We start from the raw sequence: 21,801 nt of genomic DNA, 5'->3' as shown, positions 1-21,801 counted from the left end.
CCTGATCTCAATGAGGTTCAGAGTTTCTATTGTGGTTCTATTTATGTGTGTGTGTGTGTGTGTGTGTGTGAGAGTGTTGTGGTCTGGGCCAGCTCACAGCGCAGTGAGTGGTGTCCTCTTATTGGCCACCCCCTGCTGCTGGTCTGTCATAATTACGTGGAGGGAGAGAAAAATAACAGCAGGTGGGACTGACACACACACACACACACACACACACACACACACACACACACACACACAAACACATTCACACGGAAAAATAAGGTGTGTCACTATGTCACCGCTGAAGTCTCCTAAATGAAAAGGCTTGAAGGTTAACTGGACTAACTGGACAGGTATGTGGACAATGTAAGTTTTCTTTCAGGCAACTATCACTGTGCAAGACACACACACTTAGTGATACACAGCGTCTAAAAGGCCCTTTGTAGGCTACCTATTTTGTGTGCCACAAAATAATATTACAATACATCTATTTGCATTTTTATTTGTTGTTTAAAAATACATACAATTCTATTCTGTTTAAAAAAAATTAAAGATTTGAGCTATTCATATTTGGTGTACAGACGTGTGGTATCATCTCATCTAAATCTTGGCAAAATAAGGGAATAAGCCATAAATGTCAAAATGTTGTAGCAGCTTTGCCTGTTTCCCCATTGGATTCAGTTTGCTAACAGTAACTGGATGTGCACCATCTGTATCTCTACATACTGCTGAGGGGATAGGAGATTATTTATACTTTATTTGAAGCCTCAGCAATTGGACTTTCTTGTCACCCATAACTGAACGACGTATTCTGCACAGTGCTTGAGGCATAGTCTGTCCATTGTTATAAATCGATTCTGCTGCCAGAGTTACACCAGCAGATGAAGTGAGAGACCTTCAAAGGGGCTTGAAGGGATAAGTGTTATTAGCATAGAGGGAGACACTGGTTGCAACTATGCAGGCATGTACTATCACTTTATTTTGATAGTTGATTCTCAACACTTTGCAATACTTCAACTGTGTACAGTATCAGCTGACAGACCATTTGATGGGTATTTTTCTTTGAATATCAGCGTGCCTTTAATCAGCTATAGAATTTAGGTAAATGGTTCTACATCTAAATTCACCTGCTGGTGTCAGGCAGGCTGTAACTTTAGTTAAAGATATTAGGCACACAAAGAACTCGGTATATGGATATGTATGAATTTACGGGGGTTATGGTGCAGTAAGCCAACTCCACTTTCATGTACAATTTGGAATGTAGGAATCATTTTGTTCTCCCCAAAGGTTCCAAGAGTAAAAGAATGAAAGCTTTATCAATAATTGATGGTAAAAGTGAAGCAAATTGCAACAAATAACTTAATAATTTCCTCTGGGGCTTTCCTCCTTATTTTCCTGCAGCAGAAATAGCTCTGTGCCTCCATAAAAAGGTGCATTAGTAACAATGCCCCTCCAGGTCATATAGTAAAATGTGGCTTTCAGTTAAACCAGTTGAAATTTGATTATTTTTTAATTATATAAAAGAGCAGCAGAAAAGGAATCCACAAAAATATTCAGGGGCAAAAGGCAGCAAGGGGAAATATTCCCATTTAGCTGAAAATTTGGAAACAACATACATCTGAATGTGTCATGAGCTGCACCAGTCACGATAAAAACATAAACATTATCTTTGTTTTCAGGTGATGGACATTAAATTATTTGTCTCTGTGGAAACACATTTCGGTCAGGTGGCATGTAGCTCTTTAAAGAGCCACATTTAGCACTCAGAAGCTCAGAAGTACAGGCAAAGAGAAAGCAAGTGAAGGCAGCATGAACTCCTGTGCAGTGGGTCGGTTACCTAGCAACCACAGACGCCAGTGCTTCGCTTCCCGTAGCTGAGGATTCACTTTTCTGAGGTTTTGTGACCTTTACTGGGTCATTTGTAGCCGGGAAGATGGACGTATCAGTCCAGGCACAAACCAAACCACTTTCTACCTTGTCTGCCTTCAGTTACATCCCACCACGACGAAAGGAACCAAAAGAAATGTCCTACTTTAACAAAAACTCAGAGGTAAGGTGTTGGAACAGAAACTACGAGAAGCTAATGTGGTTAACTCACTAGCTAAATATTTAAATTTATCACGATACCTTGACAATATCACAGCAGAAAATATGTTCATATAGGATTCACACAAGTCACATTCTCCACATAGCTAATAATATATGAAGACGTGTGTTACAGGAAGTCAGGGAAATTAGTTAACTTAATGCTAACGCTAACTGCCTAATTTGTGAAAGGAATATTCACAGATAGCCAAGAAATGTGTCCCCACAATATACAGTATACTAGAGGATATTGTAATTCAGTAACAACTTTTTTCACTAGCATCAGGGTTAAGAAACATAAAAGTTAATAACGTGTAATTCATAAAATTACTTACAGAAAGACATGGAAATATTATAAAACCACAAAATTAACCTTTGTCCAACAAGGATACTACACTAATACCATGCTTTTAAATGATTCATCAAAATAGCATAGCATTAGCATTCATTAAAACAGCTTTGATGTAACTTAAACCACTCTTGAGAACAGATTTCTACCTTTGGTTCTACCTCTACCCCCTACAGCTTGTCCAAAATGTGTGAGGACAGGCTTTGAGTGCTAAACATGTGTTCTGTCTCCCCACTTGTAGGTCCCAGAGGTCTCCATGTATGACCATGTGTACCATCAGGCTGAGGGTTATGATATGAAACTGCACCGGGATGACAGACAACATCATAAAGGAAGAGGTCTAAACATGAATGAAGAGGTAGTGAATGCATTGAAAATAGTGACTATTTTACTTCTCAAGAATCTCGTTTGAACTGCTTTGGCTTGCTGATGATGATGACCTTAGTTTACTTAATTTTGACTCAGCAAGCCCTTTATACCTGTCCCAGACACTGGAGTTACATTGAAGCAACAAAACAAAACAAAATGGCAAACATTTTGCATTTCAGCTTGAAAAATAACTGAAATGATTATTTGATAATGAGCTTATGAAAGTAGTTGTTGATTTTGTCAATTTTCTGTCAAACGACCAATCATTGCAGCTCTGTTGTTGGCTAAAATCCATGAATTGTCCCCACGATGATATGGAAACACACGCACGCACACACAGTGCACACCACTCAGTGCTACAGACATACAGTGGCAAGAAATTGATCTGATCTCCATATAACAAGTATAGAGAAATACAATGTGCATACAAACTCACCACAAAAGATGTGTAAAAGATTTTTAAATCACCTGTAATTATTGTTGTTATGTTTTTATTAATTATTATTCACCGAATTTCGTGGCCACAGACATGAAACATATACTACTACACATACTTCTGATTAAAATCACTCCTTACTTTTGAGTTGACCCACCAGTGAATCGGTTGTACTATGCTATCAGGGATTTCTTTCAAGAAGATGAATCTTTTATTTACCAAGTATGTTTTTACACACAGGAATTTGACCTCTGCATTTAACCCATTTAACCCAGCAGGCAGCCACAGCTGCAGTGCCTGGGGAGCAGTTGATGGTTAGGTGCCCTTCAGCCACAGATATTGAGAGAGGGGAAAAGCGCTATTCATTCTGTCCCTTCCCACATTTTCTCCTGCTCATCCAGTTAATCAAACTGGCAACCTTTCAGTCACCAGCCCCGTCTGTAACCTCTAGGTCACAGCTCCCTTTCAAATTGTGTTTCCTTGTACGGGTAATATGTTGAAAACTACTGCATTATTTTTATGACTTTGTATAGTGCACATGAGCAGGGGCACAAACAAACCTTGTGCAGTTGTTTTACAGGAAGACGCAAAGCAAAACTAATGAAATGAGTAGTTAAACTAATACATCACAGTGCCTTTCTTCTTTTCCAGTTATGATTTCAGTGGATGCTTCCTTAGAGCACTGACCTCCTGTACACTTGGCACACAGACCACAGACCACAGACCAGTACATTCATTACCACCCTACTTAGCTGATAATTCACCATCATCACTGTTTCCTGAACCTCAGCAGAAGGTGCTGCTTATTCCTGCAAACACGGAACTTTCCAAGGTTTAAATACTGACAGTAACGCTTTTGGAGTGTTTATAGATTGAAACATCAGTATATTATGCAAATGAATTCTAAAATTGCATACATTTAAAATTGTTCCATATTTATAAGTCTGTTAACATTTTTTTTACCATATGGCAGCTGACATATATCTCTAAGTTTTATGGCATTTTTTTATCAGTCATTTTGAAGCTATTTGATCTCCATAGAGTAATTATTCATGTCAAGAAACCTAGCTCACAGTGAGTTTCTGGGTCACTGAAAGCAGAGCGGATGGTGCACAAAGCAGCCACACACACACTGCTGAGTTTGTAATTACAGTGAGTTGAGTGGTTGGCTGTCAGCTCCTGCTGAATGAGGATGTTTCTGTTCCAGTATTCACATTTGAATATGAATTAAAAATATGTGTTGCATAAACTGTTCATAGGATAATGGCAGTCTATTACTTTTTTGTTCCTGTTTCCACTTAAGTTCATGAACATATAAAACCACTGCAGCCAGGAGCAGGTACTGTCTGTTCTGAAGTCAGAGGCTCTCGCTCTTCAAAAATCTGTGTAAAAAACTCAGACTCACTGTTGCTCTGGGTAATATTTAGCAGTACATGTACTTCAGTTTTACCCAATATAACATTAACAATGCATTGGAAGAGTCTCCTGGAAGAACCTGAAACTGCTCACCACCTGTCACTCTCTGTGCCAAAACGCTATCTATCTATCTATCTATCTATCTATCTATCTATCTATCTATCTATCTATCTATCTATCTATCTATCTATCTTTTTTAGCAGGTGGAACTGATTCTGTTAATAATGGCTCTGCTTGATTAGGACATGCACAATACCTGGAACTGACACACTGGATGCATTCAACATTGTTATTAGTAAATCCTGTGCTTTTCCTGTGATGCCCTGTGAAAATGTTAGATGATAACAGATCATCTTTATTTATTTATTATACCTGACTCCTTAATTTGTGGAAATAGGTTATATTAGTAGACTTATGTGGATCCTAAAAATCACAACTAGCACAGCTTTAATATTTACTCCATATCTCGCTGCCTTGTTGTCCCGCCCACTCTCTCCCAGGAGAAGTCCCGAGCCGTGCCGGTGCTCTCCTCTTCAGAATACGGCAGTCGTCCAGTTCCCGCGCTCTATGAAACCGGCCGGCACTACGCACGTGTGGCTTGCATAAAAGCTGAATTTTTCATGAAAAATGGGATCATCTGGAATGTGGCAGAAGGATACGGATCAGTGGCCCCCCTTTGAAAGCCTGAAGTATAGAGTGTTCTCACTGTGAAAGCATTGAATAAAAAACAAGTGTTGTAGTGTGTAGATTTCACTTTACTTGATGGTCTATATAAAAAAGAAATCAAACCAATTAAACCATAATGTAATCAGCTGGCATTTAATTATGATATATATCTGTATTATTAACTGGTAAATAGCAAGAAACACAGAGTCTGTCGAAAGACTGTAAAGAGTAAATGAGAAAAATATGGAGACTTTGACATTTTCTGGGAAGCTCAGGCTACATTTCCTAGTTTGAGGCTGAAATCACTCCATCAATAGGACCATCATGTAAAGGTTCAGGTGGTACAGACTCAATAAATCAAATAGTCTTCTAGTTACTGCAGCTCAACATTGCAAATGATATCAAAGATCAGAGACTTGGTGTTAACATTCCTGCCTATAATGGTTGTATGAACTTGAATGACAGGAATAATGTGAATTCTTAAACCGACTACCACTTACTCTAAAGTATATGATTGAAGCGCAGAACATTGATAATGAAATCGCTGTCCAAGCCAATCTAAGGTACTTTGGTCAAAATATGAACCACCTTCTCCTTTAAAACCTACTTCTTAGCTGCTTTTTAGCTTTAGACTTTTGCCATTGTACGTTCCTTATATTTAATCTCTCCTCTGCCTCGTGCGCAGTTCTTTTTGTGTATCCCTGACCTCTCTGATTTGCAAGCTCCTGAATTCTTTTTGTGTTTAAATTCTGAACCCACACAACTGAGACCAACCTATTACATAAGGTGATTTTTTTTGACATCTCTCATTTGCCTTTATACTCATAGACATTTTTTTCTTAGAAGGGGTACAGTGTTTCAATCTGTTTGGTGTTACAATGGCAGTGTTTATTTGATAGGAGCTAATGTTGTCATGCAAGGTAGTATTTGGTCATAAAAGAATGGTTTCACACCTCAAACACCTCATCATCAGAGATTTCTGTTCAGTCCTAAAGTGCTCTTTGTATTTACCACACAAATGATTTCTGTTCATGTTGTTTATTTTACAAGAAAAATTATACACGTTCTGTGGATATTTACTCTGTTTAAGTTCTGAAGTATTCACGTAAGTATTACGTACTAACATTGACAGTTTGTATTTGTAAGGCATTATTTTCTCTTTAATGAAACAGCCTAAAGACTGATGACACTCTCATATCTGTCAGTTAAATATGAAGCTACAGCCAGCAGCTGATTAGCTTAGCACAAAGACTGGAGACAGCTAACCTCCAACCAGCACCTCTAAATGTCACTAATGAACACCTTGTGTGCTGTTTGTTTAATCTGCACTGTGCTGTTTACCCCTGTTTCCAGTCCTTGCGCTAAGCTAACTGGCTGCAGGCTCATGTTTGACAGACAAATATGACAATGGTATCAATCTTCTCATCTAACACTCCACCAGAACGTGAACAAATGAAGAATGTGAATGAATGAAGTGTATTTCCCTAAATGTTGAACTACTGCTTAAAAGAAAATTGGTAATAGAGCCCCTGTAAAAGTAGAGATGGGTATTACTAACACATTCTGGCCTGTTTGATGGCTACAATAAATAACAATTACCAAAACCAAATCTGTTTTTCTCTATTCATTCAAACTAATGATCTTACTCTATTGTAAGAACATCCTGTGAATGTTTATACACAGTAAAATTCTGCCATGGTGAACTTGTGTTTAAAGCACTAAAGCAAAGACACAAAGACAGAAAACGTCGTTGTTTATATACAAATGTTTAATGAATAACAAAAGGATGGCAGTGAACATTTACACACATTGCTGTTGGTTTGGTTCCAGATGGATTATAAAAAAAGAAACTTCTACTTTCCTCTTGAATCCTGTGCCTGAGTCCACCTACTCTTCAGTGGGACACAAACGCAGCTCTAAAGCTTTAAATACAATTCACAGGTTTTGGCAAACTACTCATCACGCTGGCAATTTGTTGGCGTCGACTGCTCTATATGACAATAAACTATTGTAACATCCATTTGAAATAAAATGGAACAAAACTGGCTCACGGTGCCAACCAGGCAGATATAATAATAATAATAATAAAAAATAAAAAAAAACACAGCTCGGCAGGCAGCTCAGTTTGCTCAAGTATAAGGCTCTGAAGCACTGCAACACTGGCAATTGGGTAATTAGCTCCACACCACTACTACTGTACAGACGGGTGACTGTGGTCCTTGAGAGCTGCGCTAATTTAGCAAACCCCTCTTTAGTCAGGCACTCCTTTAGACAGTGAAGAGACTCCTCAGAGCGAAGTCCTTGTTACACTCGAGACGTGAGAACCATCTGAGGTGCAGTGTTGAAGGGCCGTGGTGGTGCACCTCGGCCCCGCTCTCCCTCGCGGTGCTAAGGACAAAAGTTCTCGACAATTGTCTATCCGTTGCACTGCTGGCTGCTGGTAATGGGTTTTAGTTACGGAGCATGACGATTCACTTCTACGGCCACTTTTCGTGTGTGTGTGTGTGTGTGTGTGTGTGTGTGTGTGTGTGTGTGTGTGTGTGTGTGTGTGTGTTTGTGTTCTCATGTCTGTCCTCAAGTCTGTCTGTTTGTTTGGTTAGTGTGGCACGCTCAAGGCATCACAGTCCCTTGTGACAGAGATCGGGTCATCTCCGTGTGAACAAAGTAGGTCTTCAGCTCTCCTTTGCCCTTCACGTTAATGATGCCACGACATGAACACACGTACCCTAATGTTGACAAGATACGACTCGTCTCCTCTGTTACCTGTACGGATAGGAAGATGCGATTAGTTTACTAACACATTGTAAAACACACACCTGTATTTTGTAAGACATCTCACCTGTATTTTTCCCAGTACCCCAGTGGTCTCCATCCTACTGGCCACATTTACACTATTTCCCCAGATGTCATATTGAGGTTTCTGGGCCCCGATAACTCCTGCAATCACCGGGCCGTGGTTTATCCCTGGCAAAAAAAGCCCACCAAATTTAAATAAACATTAACTTTAAGTTTTAATCTGCGTGTAAGGAAAATAATCAACTTTGTGCACAATTTACAATTTTATGCAGTGAAAAACTATTCTCACCGATTCTGAGTCTGAAGTCGTTGAAGGAGTGTTTGTTGATGACATCTAGCTTCCCAACAAGAGCGAAAGCAAACTCCACCATCGTTCCTATGTGCATGTACTGTCTGTCATGTTCCTGGAGGGAAATGCAGAGGGGAGTAAAAGAGGTTGAACCATGTGTCATTGTAAAATTAACAATGATAACCTGGGATGACTGTAATCACCATGATTGGCAATCTCAGTCTCGTGTGGTGGAATCATTATTTTTGCTTGTCTATACTTTGGAGCTGATATTTGTAGCTTTGAATGGACTCAAAGGAGCATTTCTTTCTTTCCGTCTTGTTCTGTGAATCAATATATTTTTTCTCTGTAAAGCAATTGACTGCTGCTAAACCCCTCCCTCGAACAGTGATTGTCCAACTGTTGCTTGGTAACAGGCACAGCAGGTCTGTCAAGCTCTGGATTTGTCAGATGTCAAAGCAATTCTCCAAGAACACAAGAACAAAATTTCCAAGGAACGGATCAAACACTGTGATTATTGTCAGCTGTACGGCTGTAAGCGTCAAACGTTAGCATCTCCAGCTAACTAGCTCACGCATTACTTACAATCGTGGCCAAGCGTTGCCTCCAAGACTGAGGAATATTTCATCAGCTATGGAAACTACAACTTGTAGGGTTATAGGTTCTGTTACTAAAAAATAAAAGCTAGAAAAAGCTGCTGATGTAGGATATAGGATGCTACTATGTCAGGTAAAGTTAGCGGCACTGTCCTTTGCTTTATTGTATTTTGGCATGTTTACACAGAGAGAGAGAGTGTGTTGCGTTTTCCAAACTCATTAAAACCTTTCCTCTTAGAAAAATGATGATGAATAAAGCTAAAAAAAAGTATATCAATCTAACCCTCATGTTGCTCTTCTACTTATGTTTTTTTTAAACTTAAATTAGCATTATTTGTTAGCTAGCTACAGCTAATAAATCAGCCAGTTGCAGTCGGCATTTCAGCGAAGAAAATGCACGGCTAGGATGAGAAGCCTTAGTGAGCGGTCAATTAAGCAGATTTCCTACCAATCAAGCAGATTTGTTTTTACAACACAATGTGCTGCCACATTTCTGACTGATGATCTCATTTGCTTCCAGTGATTACACTCATGCATTCAAATGAGTTTAGTAATGAATCACTGATCACTGCCTGCATGCTATGTGCGGCACATTTTAAGGAGCAACCCACACAAAGCTTCCAAATGTATTTGGACAGCAACAAATACTTCATCCCGTTTTGTAACCATAAATGAAAAATGACAAGTTTACTGAAAATGAGCTCAGCCTGCCAAAACTCTTCTGACACTCTGAAATGAGATGATCATGTTCAAAACAGCTCTTGTTTTTGCCTCGTCTTCTGCTATTAAAGTAAAGCTGACTGCAGGAGCTTTGACCTCGAGACTTTAAACTCCGAGTGGCTGTCCACTCACTGTGTAACGCGATGAGGTCATATCTGTGTATGCACGTGTGTGAAATGAAGTGCATGTGTGTGATAGCGTGCCTGTGCGCACTCTGGGCCTGGTGTCACATTGAGTCCTGTTGCAGCCATATAGGTGCTGCCAATGGTCTTTATCTTCTCCACTCCGCTGAACTTTGGCTTGGACAGCAGCTGAGGACACATGAGGAATAAAGTGAAGATAAGAAGAAGAGGGGCAGGAAATAACAGCAGCTCTCAGCCAAATTCTCGCACAGTTTGCTGCTTCTCCTACTACTCTGGAGCATAACAACCGAGTGTGACTGCCTCTCATAAAAGCAGTAGGAAATGTATTTTTTTTTCATGTTGACAGACAGCCAGGATTATCAATAGGAGAGGGGTTTACCTCATCAAAGTCTGCTATGATCTCGTTGAGAAGACGGAGGCACTCAAGTCCTTCCTTATTCACATCAGACTCTGTATAAAACTCTTTGAAGTCTGGGATGGAGGCGAACATCACACACACCGACTCGTATGACTGATGATAAAGGTCCTGATAACAAGCAAGAAGAAAATAACAGTTGGATGTGCTGTATTGATCAGGCAGCGGCGAAGGAAAGCTAAAGACGAACGGTCCGCGGTTTCAATGAGTCTTCACCACGGAAAGAAAATCTATGAGCTGAATACGGCCACACTAAACAGTCTTTAAATAAATAAGACGAAACTTTGATTATCTCTGTGGGGACACCAGGTCACCGCAGCAGCAAAATAGCAACAGCATTCATCACAGGAAAGTCAGAACAAATGAGGGTACCCAGTTTACAGCACTGGGCCGAATTAAGGAGAAATATAAGGATGGAAAGTATGTTAGGCAAATAGGCTACATCAATAACAGCATACATGAAGGGACAACACACAACAGCAGCAGAGCATGAAACAAAAAGCTTATGCGCCTATTAGTTTATAGTGGAAAATAAAAGGATGCATGCAATGTCCAACAGTTGAGGACGGTTGGATTAAACAAACGAGATATAACGAGTTAATTAGTGAGTGTTAGAGGTGGCAGACAGATGGACAGAGATGGGCTCCACTTACACATTTACCATTCAAATCTTCAAGAAAGCGATTAAGTGTATTTCCCAAAATGTCGTATAGATGCTCATAATACATGAAAGATAATTACAACTACTCGTGAATCTAATAAAACTGTCATCTTTTCTCGGAAATTCACCTCATTTTTCCAGTTGCGTCCCAGGAAGTGTTCAGCGACGTGAGCAGGTAAGACGTTCTCCAGCAGAACCCGGTTGAGGTTCTCCATGGTTTCGATCTCCTCGCACTCCCTCTTGAACTTGTCCCTCCACAGGAAGTCCAACCTACAGTAATATTCATTCTGTTACAGGAGGACACAGAGTAAAGAGACACCTGTGTCATTCACACCGAGCACTCTGCTCCAAAGCTTCAGGCCACAGAAGAAACCGCCACCAAAGTCAAGAAGAGAAACTGAAATGTTGCCATTTTCGACTGGAGGTTGATCGGACAAACCACAAATGCATCTGCATCCGCCCCCGCGTAGTCCTCCAGCTACAGAAATTTGTCCAAGATACGAGAGCGTTTCCTAGAAAAAAGCTGCCTGTGCTCTCCTCTAATCATTACCACCAAATGGAATCTTTATTGGATTTCTAGGAAAACCTAACCAACGGAAACTAGAAAGCACGCTTGGTATTCATAGAAAATTAATGTCCCAATAAGAGGACACAGACACAATGCGAGAAGCTCCATTGTCATTGCTCAAGGAAATAGTTTGCAGACAGGACTGTTTTGCATAAAAGATAGCCACCGCTTCTTTTCTATGCTTTGGTTATTCATGCTTGAGGGAGTTTTGAACACATCAAAATATGTCAGCAAGACTCATCTATCGGGGTCAAAACATCCCAAGAGTGTGTGTTTGTGTATCAGGCATCAGTGTCACCCTGAACACTGCATCATTATGTTCATATATTTCTGAGAGCTCGGGGCAACTTGTGGGCTGGCCCCTGCAGTGTGTGTGTGTGTGTGTGTGTGGATGTGTGGGAACATTTTCAGTCTCCTGTGACATATATTTCACGTGTGTGGGTAGCAGTCTGGATGATGTATATATGCACTGAATATTTCTTCCCTTGGGATTAAGGTATGGTGCCAATTTAGAAGAACCAACAGCAAAGGCCTCTACACCACTCCTGAGATCTTGTGCTGCAGAGTCAGTAGCCTGAGGCTGACGTAGAAATATAGACTATATCCCAGCGTTAGAGACGGATCATAGTCTGAACCATTTGTGTCTGTATACATCTGGACTTTGAGCACTTGCTCCACTTGAGACGAGAGGAACTCCTGTACCTCCAGGAGTCTAGAAACTAGGCCAGAGGAAACTGAGCTAATTCCAGATGCCGTTTAGAAACCAACTAACAAGCTTGTAAATGAGCTTTGCTCCGTCGTGCATCTCTTCTTGAGGGATGAATTATAGATGCCTTCATTCTTGTAACCTGCTTTTTCCTCCCTCTGACTAAATGGCTGGGAATGGGCTCATTAGGGCTGACGATGAAAATTTTGCAAGGCAAATTTGTTAACAGCAGGCTAAAAGCATGTAAAAACGGACGCCTATAGCCCATGCACCCGTCAGATACAGCACACAGTTTCTGCACTTCTGTGTTAAGAGCCTTGGGTGACGTCACTCTGAACACCTTTTGACCTGTTTCCTGAATCATTTTGATGATAACAAATGAATCATTTTACTGTGTTAATTTATGCCCAAACAACATCCGGAAGGACGAACCCAATTACCCCCGAACAACCTTGATACACGCACATCCTGGACAACAATATGACAGTAACAAAAGAGTTTTGTGCAGCAAAGTTGTGTTTCCAAAACAAACGCTCCCCTCCCTTCTGGTGACAGTGACCCAGAATGAGAACAACAAATGAAGCTGATTGGACCAATGTGGCTCTCAGGGGAGCCCCGGTTTTGGCTACAGAGACTCTGGGGGGGGAGAGTCTTTCTGTCCTGAACATCTGTTTTGGGGTCAGAGATGATGGATGGTACCCCCCCAAAAAAGATAAAACACCAAATCTGTGTCAGCTGAGTTCGCTCTCACATTAAGTGAGGATGGTGGACACAGAGGAGATGGAGGCAGTGGGCCACGCGAACAACTATTTTGATCCTCCAGCATATTGTGCCAAATCCTTGAAGACAGGTTCAATAGCTTCCAAGTTTTGGAAGCTAGAGGGTTTTAAAAAAAATCCCTCATCCTCAGGCAGAGGATTTCTGTAAAACAAGGTTTTGCTATGGTGCTGAACGGCCAAATAAGATGGAGCAACTGTAGTGAATGACCCAGATAAACCTATAGGCTATATAAGCCAGAACATCTAGGCTGTAACTACAGTATGTGTCACTATTACAAAAGTGATGTCTAGTTGTGTCACTGTGGTGGCCAGTTAAAAGGATTACTGACCTGTCTGGCCAACACCAGCAAGGTGACAAAGAAGATGAAAAGAGACACAGAGCCCATTGTCTTTAGATCCTTCAGGACTCCTGGTCTGTGGAGAGAGAGCGAGAGAGAGAGAGAGAGAGAGAGAGAGAGAGAAAATACAATGTTGATATTGCTTAATCAACAAATCCCATGGAAAAACAACAACAACAGCAACAATAATAAATTGATCCTATTAGTACAGTATTCCATGTGTATCCAAATTCTGATCCATCTTATTCCTCTGTGCCCCATTGTTTTTCCAAAAACTATTAAATACACACCAGTGAGCCACACTTTTGCACACGTCAGCATGAACGGTATTTTGAGCCGGTCTGACATTAACCATCTTGGTGCCATAAATGCTTACTAGAGCCGAACAGCCCCCGACTAATACACCGTTTCCTCCTGTGCCCAGATGTTTTTTCTGGAATTACTTGGTTTTCTTCAGAAAACGATGCATCCATATCGAGCGAACATCTTAACCAGTTACTGTATTTGTGTGGTCGTGTGTGTTGAAGTGCAGACCGATTTTAAAGGTCGAGTGCCATTACCCCGTAAACCGATATGTAAATTTGACAACATTAAAGCAGACACAATGTTCATTAGGATATACTGCCAAACTCTGAAACCCTGTTCTGTATTTAGAGCGGCAATTTGTACGTTTTCTCTGCCGCTGAGCGTGGTCTTTTGCCAGGAGCGAGTGGTGATTGTCATTTGACAAGAGCTTTAGCCATCATTGCTTTAAAAGGTTATTATACGCCTTCTGAGCAGCGCCACATCTTCAGGGAAGATTGGAGGCTACAGTGAGTCGCTATTGGAAAATGACAGGCTAGCTGGTTAGTGTGATAACTTCAGTAGAAGAAAAGAATTAACATTGCTTTCCACCACTGGAGACAGCTGTTGGCGAGTAAAGGAATGAAGTTTGTTGCTGAACTTGCGACGTTTCTCCTAGACTGGTAATTAAACAGCTGTTAATGCTAACACTGGCTATGTAGCAATAGCGAAACTTACAAATATCTCCTTTAAATGAACTGAATGAACTGAATCCTTGAGTTCAAGAAAAACTCAAAATGTATAAAAACATAAAATTACTGGTCTGGTCCTTTGATCTTTTTTATAGTTATCTGTGTCTGTTTGTTGATGTAGATGTAAAGAAAACCGATCATCAAAGTTACAAGAAATGTTAGAAATTCTCCTTGAAGATCTGTAAGATCATTTGTTTTCTAAATCATGTGATGGGCACGTACCAAATGTTTTTACTGGTTTACATTGCAGAGTGAAGCCACTTGATGAAGTCAAGGAAAAAAGTTGTCTGGAAACAAAGTTGATTTAATAGGCAGTCCTTGTCTGTTTCCTTTTTATTTAGCCCTACATAACTATTCTATTCTCAGTGCTTTGCCAACAGAGATATACTCTTCGTGCTCATAAAGCCAAGGTGAGAATGAGAAACAAAGAGAGAAATATTAGAGTGAGAGAAAAGTATTTTCCCCAGTCTCTCGAGGTGCTGTGAAAACTTTTGGCATAATGGGATTTTTCAGCAGCGACACTCCAGCTGTCAATCAAATGTGAAAAATGAATTCAGCTCCATCAACACAAACGGCTGTATCTCATTCTGCCACTCATCATCCTCCCCTCCACTCGATCGACAGTCTTATGGGATCTTGCCACATCAGCAAGAGTCTTTCCCTGAAAACTGGGGTCCAGTCTTGTTCGTCTGCTCAACGGACACGAGCTGCAGGTTCAGAGGGCCTCAGACAGAGAGAACTGACCTGAAGTCAGCCTGATATCTGTCACTGTTACTTAGATTAGTAAGTAGAGATGGTGAATGAGATGTGTCTCTGTGTGTGCATGTATGTGTGTGTGCACTTTGCAGGTACCTTTCCAACTCCTTTGTGGGGTATGGTGCATTGCTTAATCCATCCAGCAGAAAGGCATGTGTCTGGAGGATGATGATGTTGTAGATCACCACGGCAACCAGCATCACCACCATCTTCAGCTCATAGTTGATCCTCAGGAACACTGAGCATGACACCAGGCCCAGGATACAGCAGTAGATGAAGTACTGGAGACGAGAGAAAAGAAAGATTTTCTGTAGAGGTGCTGCGCAGCAACAAATAATCTCAATGTGTTCGTATCAAGCAAAGAAAAAAAAAGTGTTCGGTGTATCGTGCTGCTCTAACAGCGGTGACTCACCCAACATATAGTTCCCAAGCAAGAAGAGGACTAGAGTTTGCATTCTGGCAGCAGAATAAGTCAATATTCTTATACAACAAACACATTTATGTAATTGTTTATGTAATACCAAAGAGTGAAACTAAACGGTAAGAGGAGTGAAAAGAAGCCATCTACGCCAAACTGGAGCGACCATCACTAAAGAGAGGAAGTGGTCTACAACACCACTCATCAGCCACTTACAATGCAGTCTTTAGATCCCTCCCCAGGCAGCTTAACACCCATTTACACCACGACTTGTGACCCTAACGATTCACCCGACGGCCGCTGGTTCAACGACTCATGTGACCTCGGCGGCTCTCAAGATGTTAACGAAACCCACAAGCGGGTAAATCCCAAAGACGCCTTTCAGATATGAGGTGAAACTTCAAGGAACCTCAAGTCTGGATGACTGGGAATCAACACAGACCATTCTGTAAGCCTATAGAGTGTTTTTGTTCGTGTGTGTGTGACGGCGTCTACCACCACTAAACAAGGCAATGAATGAAAGCCTAAAGATTTATATGTCTGACAAGCTGGCGCCACTGATGTTTCTAAAATAAACACCTTGGCTTGGCTGTTTTCTCTTGCTTGGTGTGAGATTATATCATGGACTTAACAGATTTGAAACGGCTACACACAAGTTTCCTTGTGAAACTTAATAAAATTGGCATGGCTGTCTCTTTGAATTATTTTGCTTTTATGATATAGAGACAGAGCTGTGTGATGAGAGACATTGCTTTCAGCAAATATCTAGCATCGGGTTTACACCAACATGTGAGGAGAGTGTGTTAATCAAGAACAGTTCCCTGAAAGTAAAAGAAATGTTATGCATGTTGTTTACAACAAAAATGTTGTAAAGAAAGATAAATCAGTATAAGCATGAATGTCACACTTTGCAGTTTTAGAAAAATGTCAGATTGTTTTTGGATCTGGTGGTCAGTGATTTCACATTTACATATTTCTCGTCTTTCTAGCCTCTGTGTGTTGTTGACCTCTCACTTACTGGCAGATAAAATTTGTTTTCTTTCGTGCTTTCCTCCTGGTACACCAACACGCTGCCATTACTTATATTCACAAGGGGAGTGGTGATCAGTACTTCAGGTGGAGTAGATGCTGGGACCTCAGGTGGAATAGATGCCGGGACGTCCTGCATGGATCCTCCAGGATCCTCCACGAAGAACTAACAAACAAAACAGAGAGAATGGAGGACAATAAGTTTATTGTTTTGGCAAGTTGCCATGAATTGATAGTTAACAGCCTATAGACAGACATGCTACATGACATGCATCAAGGGTCCCCCAGCCAGGAATTGAACCATAGACAATGCGGTTATGCAGTATGCGCCTTAGCCACTGGGCCACCGGACGCCCTGGAGGGCAGGAGGAATCATCCATCACTGAAATGTCACACAGCCAGAACAGATTTACATTACATCTGCAGAGGAAAGATTTACCCAGGAGATGAGTTACTGAGTCTCATATGAGCTAACTATAGCACAACTACAGGGCTTCCCTATTGAGGATATTATTCTAAATGAGCATGTTACTGCTCGAGTCTCGTAACAGAATACCCAACGAGCACTTAATGACTTTATTATTGTGGCACACATGGTGGAAACAGAAAGCACCATGATGATCATGAGACTTTGATGTTTCATGCTAAATTGGTGCAGCAATTAAAAATGAATGCAATATTCAACCTCAGAAAAGTATGACCATCCCGCTTTTAATGCCTCGTTACAAAACAATATAATGTATTATGCTTGTAGTCTTTTAATGCATTAGGCATGCGCACTGGTATGGACCTCACAGAAAATGTCTGTCTTTGTATCAAAATCCTACAATAGCAAAGTATTAAAAAGCAATTTGACCAAAGCTTAAACTCAGCTCATGTTAATGTATTTATTTATCTTCAAAATCAACTATGCTGAATTGGTTTAAATTTTTTAGCATGAGCAGTTTCTTTCTGTCCACTGTGTTACTGCAGCTGCTATCATAACCCGCAGCGACCCTGGACAAACCAGATCCACAACAGTTTCACTTCTCACCATATTGAAGACAGCCATCACCAGTATGAGAGCAGTGGTCGTCATGGTGAGGACCAATCGCAGCCAGGGATTATTGGTGACGATGATGCGGGAGGAGGTGGGGCACCAGGTGAGAGAGCAGGAGCCCTTCCTCCCCTGCTGAGGATGCAAAGACACAGAGGGAATGATTAGACAGAGGGACAAGCAGTGGACAGAGCAAAAGAAATACCGTACAACTCACCCCCTGGGGACTTTATGGTCTCCGCCGCTGTGACTCAAACTAATACAAAGATACTGGCTCGGTGGAAAGTCACATTTGTTATTCATATGGCTCACGGCAGCTCATTCGATCTCACTATGTCTCAGCGAATCAGAACAAAGCCAGAAAGTATAGGATCAAAGCTCATCTATCACATACAGGCCAAACTCCAGCTCTAGCCTTTTATTTTTTTGGGAGAGTTTCAACTTAAAACATCTTTTATTAGTGTTATCCTCGATATCGTGTCTCCTCCTGTTCCTATTTAAAATCATTTTCGAGCGTAGTGTGACAGTTTCCTCTCGCGCATCAGGACAGTATGTTCATACTTTGCTACGAGCTCTAGCGGAGACCTCACACTTGGAATGAGTCCTTGGTTATGTGACACTTTCTAGATGAAAGAAATAAAAAAAATCAACAGCACACTTGTTTTCCAAACTAAGCGCGGTTTCATGAGGACATGAAATGCAGATATTTCCCTCTGATTCTCATAAAACAGTGTCAGTCAGTTTTACATCTTTTCTTGAGGTCCTTTCTTTCATCCGACTTAAAAAGACATTTGGCAAGGAATGTGTTTGATCACAATAACTGTGTAATGCTCTCTTTCACAGATGAACACAGCATGTCCTTTAACGATAATATGCCTCATTAATGATGACTCAGACAAACTGATTGTCCTGGGCCACATGACGGCACTTGGTTTGACCTCCTCACCTGCTCGGAGCCTATAAGAGCTGGGCGGTTTCAAGATGGCTCCCTCTCCCTCCCTCCCTCCCTCCCTCCCTGGAGGGCAGGTGCCGTTCAGCCACTCAACGTGGTTTTGTTTGGTTTGGATTGTGTCGTTTGTGTTCATGTTACAAGTAGTTAGGGTTAGCACCTACATTCAGTGTTGGGGAAGCTTCTGTGGAAGCACATTACTTTACACTGGAAGAAGTTAAACTACAGCAAAGCTACTGTAAGGAGAAATTTAGTTTTTCTTTAACTAAAGCTACTTAGAAAAAGTAGCTCAAACTACTTTGCAAGAAAAAACAAGCTCATATTGACGATGTACATGCGATACAAAATTATCACAAAATACAACACAAAATAAATACATGCACGTTTATTGCAAAAAGTTCCTACTTGTTCACAGGCCACACATAAACCAAAAAACTATTCATGGGAAAATGCTGGATTGTCAGCTTTGGTTTCATAAACAGCAACTGCTTAAGTATGGCCATGATAATTTTCCCTCATATTTCAGGAGGTTAATCCATAATGATGCAGTATTAGCCCTGAGCAACACCCGCCCCTTGGCTTCTGCACATGCACTGCACAAAGGTCAAGTGTGTGGTGGTGGCTGCCTGACGAATGCATTGCCTGGGCATGTCTTCACAGTATTCAGGATGACAGAGAGAGAGAAGCAGTAGTAAAATGAAAAATTACAAAATTAAAATTTCTTTCCTTTTATGGGCCAAAACTGTTTTTAACTTCAGTGGTTAACTACACAAAAACCTTAACTATTCAAATCACAATGCACGTCCACACTTCACTGCTCTTTGCTTACATTGAGTTGTCCTTGATAAATATCTTGTTTAATTAAACGGTTGCTATGTGGAACTCCCTGCTTGGTTACGTTCCTGAACGAGCCCGGGCAAAAAACAAAACCCAACCAGGTGCACGCAGCTGAAGCAGCACGCCCATTCACACGCAGGTAAGAGTTTGTTAGACACGACCTCTCATTAGTGAGTTGTGTGCTCTTTCACCAGTGACCACAGCAGCTTTTATTGAGAACAGATCGAGTGTTAAATTGATGGTTAATACAAACCCATCAAACATAAGCTGCTCTTATTGAAGGTGATATCTGGGTCAGGATGGATCCAAGGTTACTGATAACCCCCAATTACTCACAGGTGACCCACTTACTGGGTGATAATTCTCTCTTGAGAGGGAACAAGGAGCAAAATCGGTTCTTGAGGGAGCAATCATTTATTGATTGTCCATAAAACACTTGTGACAGGTAGCTGGAGAAGCCCATCCCTCCACTTGTGCTGGATAACAAACAACAGCTGCGACTGGATGGATGAGGACAATAAAAGGAAGATCAGCTCATATAAAGCTTACATATAATGGGCTGCAGCTGACACCATGGTCCAACTTGTGCAACAAAATGCGTCTGGATGGAAGATCTGGCCCTTAAGAAAATCCACTCTCCGTTTCAGTCCATTTCATTGTTATTTAAATAGCTAAATAGTCAAAAAGGTAACGTTATACCTTACAGTTTACTGTGCCACCCAGTTCGAACCATTGGACGCATTGACTCCAAATAGGAAGATCTCAACATAAAATCAGAACTGACCAACACTGAAACTATAAAGTCAACAGTCTATTTTTTGTTTTTTTTGCATCTGTACGTAGTTATAGGAAAGTAGTGCTTTCTGTCTTCGTGGATTGTGTCTTGGTAACATGTCACTAAGTGAAGGAAGAAACTGTTCAGACAATTAGCACATCGATAATGGATTAAAACCCCCTTAAAGACAAACAATACGTGTCAAAATCCAGAGAATACAAATGAAAATAGTAAGAAAAAAAAGATATAAAAGTTATAAGAAAAAACTTAGAAGATTGGACGGGCAATGCAAAATTCAAATTAATGAGAGCTCAAGGTTTTATCTTGTCAGAGTTCAACACTACATCGTGTCCAGAGGGTAAGTTTGATTTGCACCTTGTGAGCTGCTCACAACTAGTTCAAACATGTCCGCAGTCATAAGAGACCAGATTGGTAGATTTGTAGACAGAGCAAATCATGGTCTGTAACGATAAAAGTCAGACACTGTTTACTCCTGTAAATGTGGAGTTTCTGAAAGACTAGATAAATCATATTTACTGTAGTTCCTTCTCTAAATAAAGTTAATAGATATATATTGAGACACATGTAATAGATTGTTGTTTGTCATAGTTAAAGGTACAGTACGTCTCAATTGTGTAGATATTATTTTGATGGATAAGTCATTAAGCTGCAGGAAATTCCACGTGAAACTTTTAAAAGTGCTCAGGAGAGAGGAGAGGCTCTTCACATCAACCTGTAGGAAAACGACTGTGTCATCAGAATTTAGAGGACAAAGAGGGATAAGTGGGGTAAGTGCATATTGAATTTCTACACAAAAGAAAAAAGTAATTGTGTGTGTGTGTGTGTGTGTGTGTGTATTCACTGATAAATCCATGCAAACCCACCAGAATGTGACCAGCAAAGCAAAGGAGCAGGATCAAAGCCAGCAGCAGGAATGCCAGGCCAAAGGAGATCCCGAGCACAGCAGTTCTGCAACACACACACACACACACACACACACACACACACGCACATTACTCTAAACCCTCTTGGCACCTCTCGGCCCTCTGCAGTGCCGTCCAGGGAAATAAATGTAATGAAGGTCTTAATGTATTCTACCTCAGACTTGCAATCCATTTACATTGAGTAAGCATAACAGTGGATCGTACAGCAGCACAGTGTGTGTGTGTGTGTGTGTGTGTGTGTGTCACGATGAAGTTACATTCATGTATCAGATTTTCTAAGGAGGAACACAGCACATCTGATTTAATGATCTGTGCCATAAAACAGATGATGTCACGTCTAAAAGATGCTGCGACAAAACGAGCAAAGATAAAGATGAAGAGAGAGAGAGAGAGAGAGAGAGAGAGAGGAGCGAGAGAGATAGGGGTGAATTAGAAAATCAATGGCCCCTCAGATGCTGAATTACACCTTTGGCTCTCACAAGCCGTAAATTAGCATGACCGTGAATTTCTCTCCTCGCTGTTAAAGAGACGCCACACTTTGATTCACCTGATCTATAATCACTAGCAGACATGGTGCCCTTTCATCTCCATCTGCTTTTTAGCATTCTGCCTCTTGCTCCCCTGCCTCTTTCATTTCAGCGTGGTCTTGTTGATGAGACAGCTGGCGTCAAATGGCTTTTTAACATCAACCCGCTGCCACAGATGGAGT

General features: G+C 40.9%; 2 protein-coding genes across 2 annotated transcripts in view; one reads left to right on the top strand and one right to left on the bottom strand.

Annotated features, from left to right (window-relative positions):
* Positions 1-1,841: 1,841 nt before the first annotated feature.
* cunh5orf49 (chromosome unknown C5orf49 homolog) lies at positions 1,842-6,554 on the top strand. Its single transcript, XM_022760939.1, has 3 exons — positions 1,842-2,032; positions 2,658-2,774; positions 5,138-6,554. Exons 1-3 carry the CDS (start codon positions 1,916-1,918, stop codon positions 5,315-5,317), a joined length of 414 nt encoding a protein of 137 aa, XP_022616660.1. The 5' UTR covers positions 1,842-1,915; the 3' UTR covers positions 5,318-6,554.
* A 1,359-nt stretch (positions 6,555-7,913) lies between these two features.
* Positions 7,914-21,801, bottom strand: part of LOC111233172 (adenylate cyclase type 2-like) — a 45,934-nt gene continuing 32,046 nt past the window's right edge. Inside the window, exons 15-26 of the mRNA XM_022760928.1 lie at positions 21,033-21,117; positions 17,585-17,722; positions 16,705-16,717; positions 16,541-16,638; positions 15,201-15,385; positions 13,306-13,390; positions 11,052-11,210; positions 10,227-10,373; positions 9,908-10,015; positions 8,389-8,503; positions 8,143-8,267; positions 7,914-8,066 (exon numbers count right to left, since the gene is read on the bottom strand). Coding sequence (XP_022616649.1) covers positions 7,914-8,066; positions 8,143-8,267; positions 8,389-8,503; positions 9,908-10,015; positions 10,227-10,373; positions 11,052-11,210; positions 13,306-13,390; positions 15,201-15,385; positions 16,541-16,638; positions 16,705-16,717; positions 17,585-17,722; positions 21,033-21,117 — 1,411 coding nt within the window. The remainder of the gene's footprint in view (positions 8,067-8,142; positions 8,268-8,388; positions 8,504-9,907; positions 10,016-10,226; positions 10,374-11,051; positions 11,211-13,305; positions 13,391-15,200; positions 15,386-16,540; positions 16,639-16,704; positions 16,718-17,584; positions 17,723-21,032; positions 21,118-21,801) is intronic.

Source organism: Seriola dumerili, unplaced genomic scaffold, assembly GCF_002260705.1.
Source record: "Seriola dumerili isolate Sdu_G_001 unplaced genomic scaffold, Sdu_1.0 BDQW01000378.1, whole genome shotgun sequence".
Taxonomy (NCBI): Eukaryota; Metazoa; Chordata; class Actinopteri; order Carangiformes; family Carangidae; genus Seriola; species Seriola dumerili.
Note: the sequence above shows the minus strand (reverse complement) of the source record. Positions and strands in the feature narration are given on the sequence as shown.